Here is a 2,500-nt window from a genome sequence, read left to right as displayed (position 1 = left end):
TTACCGCAAGCAAAAGTAGCTTCGATTAGTCAATGATATTAGCATAAGAGAAGAGGCGACTTATGGCATCGAAAACAACCTTTTAGCATAAAAATGTCGACAGAATTTTGTCTAGTGGGGTAGGAACTCGAAAATAATAAGCTCACCACTTGTGTACACAGAGATTGATGACTAAGTTATATATCTAACTTATACTATATATCTTCGATCCCGGTCAGGCCCCCACATTTTCATAAACAAATATATCTAGGCGGATATACCTGAATATATTTGCATATGCCCAAAGATAGATGAAGGCATATTATATATATATATATATATATATATATATATATATATACATTTATATTCAAGAACATAAATATACACTGTGTATCATAATCTAGACTTACATATGCATATGTAAATATATTCATAAAAATATATTTGTGAATATGTATGTTTATGTTGCCTGTATGTATGCACGTATGCTTAGACAACACATTCATCTATTGGTTAAATACAACACGTACCCATTCATCTATATACTCAAGAGTCATAAAGAAATTCATAAGTGCATTGAAACACAGACGTTTTTTGTTTTTATCTCTCCATTTCACGAAACAGTGATGAATGTCTGAGCGCTAATTGCAGGTGAGTTTGTGATAACAAGTCAGAAAAGCCACGAGAGTAAGAAACGCGATGTGTGATAAGACAGCGATACGAGCTGTACACGAAATGTTGATCACAAACTGTTTACGAGTGTCGGGCCAATAACACCCACGCAAAGAACTTGCTGGCACGCATATGAACTGCACGTACGTCAAATACCTCTTTAGTGTGAAGAAAGATATACAATAATATTCGACCAATGGTAAATTATCACTCACATGTGCCATTAAGTTAATCTAACTCTTCAATTCTGTAATGATTATTGTATTGAATATTATTTTTTTTATCGTAGTTTATTTAAGATTTGAATTGTGTAATGATTACGATATAAGAACTTATGATGTAAAATTCTGTTTACATTAGTCACCAAGAAATTTGTTGTACGAGAATATACATAGAAAAAACGATATGTTAAGATATTTTATTCAAGATCTCAACTGTATAATGATTACTGCATAAACACCTATAATATGAAATTCTGTTTACATTAGACACAAAGAAATTTGTTGTACGAGAATATAAAAAAGAAACATATGAACAGGCATTATTTATATTTGTACATACTAGAAAGTTTATGCACACAGCCTTGAAACGTTAATATGCTAAAATAGTAATCGTCACTATTTGTTACAGGTCCACTTTATTATACAGAGGATTCTGTTCAGGTGATACAACATCATGGTCCTCAGATACATGTGCTCCTAACCTCAAATTTGGATTATTCAACCCCAAATTCTAACTTAGTTCTATATCTAATTCATACTATATCTTTCATCCCGGAGAGGCCCCCATATCTTTTAGTGTCTATCACATTTTTACCCCCTCAAACCACTTAGCCTGTTTTTTTCTATACACATACCCTGACCTACTTAACCCCACTGCGCTTGCGGAACCTTATACGCCTCTTCATCACCAACCAACCCAATCTTAACTCGATTACCAACCACGCCGTCTCTGGCTCTCCCCCTGTGGACCTGCTACTAACCCACGACCCTCTTGCAGGTCCCAACGGCTGCCCACGACGCCGAGGACGACAGACGTACACTCGTTTTCAGACCCTCGAGTTGGAGAAGGAGTTTCACTTCAACCATTACCTGACGCGACGACGGAGGATAGAGATCGCCCACGCCCTGTGTTTAACAGAGAGACAGGTGAACATGACTGCCTAAGAACTTTGTCTTTTTTTTTCGTAGGCCACTGTTGGCCTGGTGTTTTATACACAGACACACACACACACACACACACACACACACACACACACACACACACACACACACACATACATATATATATATATATATATACTGTATATATACATATATATGTATATATATATGTACATGTATATATATATAAATATATATATGTGTGTGTGTGTGTGTGTGTGTGTGTGTGTGTATGTATATATATATATATATATGTATATATATACACACACATATGTATATATATATATATATATATATATATATATATATATACATATGCAAAGTAGACCACTTGGCAAAAGAAACTGAAGAAACAGAACGTTTTCGTATATTACATCTTCATTGCAAAAAGTAGATGTAATATACGAAAACGCTCTATTTTGTTAGTTTCTTTTTCCAAGTGGTATACTTTGCATAAGTGAACACATGTACCCGCGTTCTTATTAGCACACACACACACACACACACACACACACACACACACACACACACACACACATATATATATATATATATATATATATATATATATATATATTCGTAATTCATCCTCGGCTTTGAATGTGTTTTCCATGAATTATCAAAGAGGCCTGTGGCCTCATATGTGACGTAACATGACGCCCCAAGGAATCTATTTATTG

The 2,500-nt window shown here is 34.6% G+C and overlaps 1 protein-coding gene across 4 annotated transcripts in view; it reads left to right on the top strand.

Moving 5' to 3' along the window:
* LOC143023147 (uncharacterized) overlaps positions 1-2,500 on the top strand; it is a 319,848-nt gene that overhangs the window by 285,548 nt on the left and 31,800 nt on the right. For all 4 annotated transcript variants that reach the window (XM_076181666.1, XM_076181669.1, XM_076181662.1 and 1 more), the window contains one exon: positions 1,654-1,802. In XM_076181666.1, the coding sequence (XP_076037781.1) occupies positions 1,654-1,802 (149 nt within the window). The remainder of the gene's footprint in view (positions 1-1,653; positions 1,803-2,500) is intronic.

The sequence above is a fragment of the Oratosquilla oratoria genome, chromosome 3 (assembly GCF_046742065.1).
Source record: "Oratosquilla oratoria isolate Oo_2021 chromosome 3, ASM4674206v1, whole genome shotgun sequence".
Taxonomy (NCBI): Eukaryota; Metazoa; Arthropoda; class Malacostraca; order Stomatopoda; family Squillidae; genus Oratosquilla; species Oratosquilla oratoria.
The sequence above is the reverse complement of the archived record's forward strand: the minus strand, read 5'-3'. Positions and strand labels throughout refer to the sequence as shown.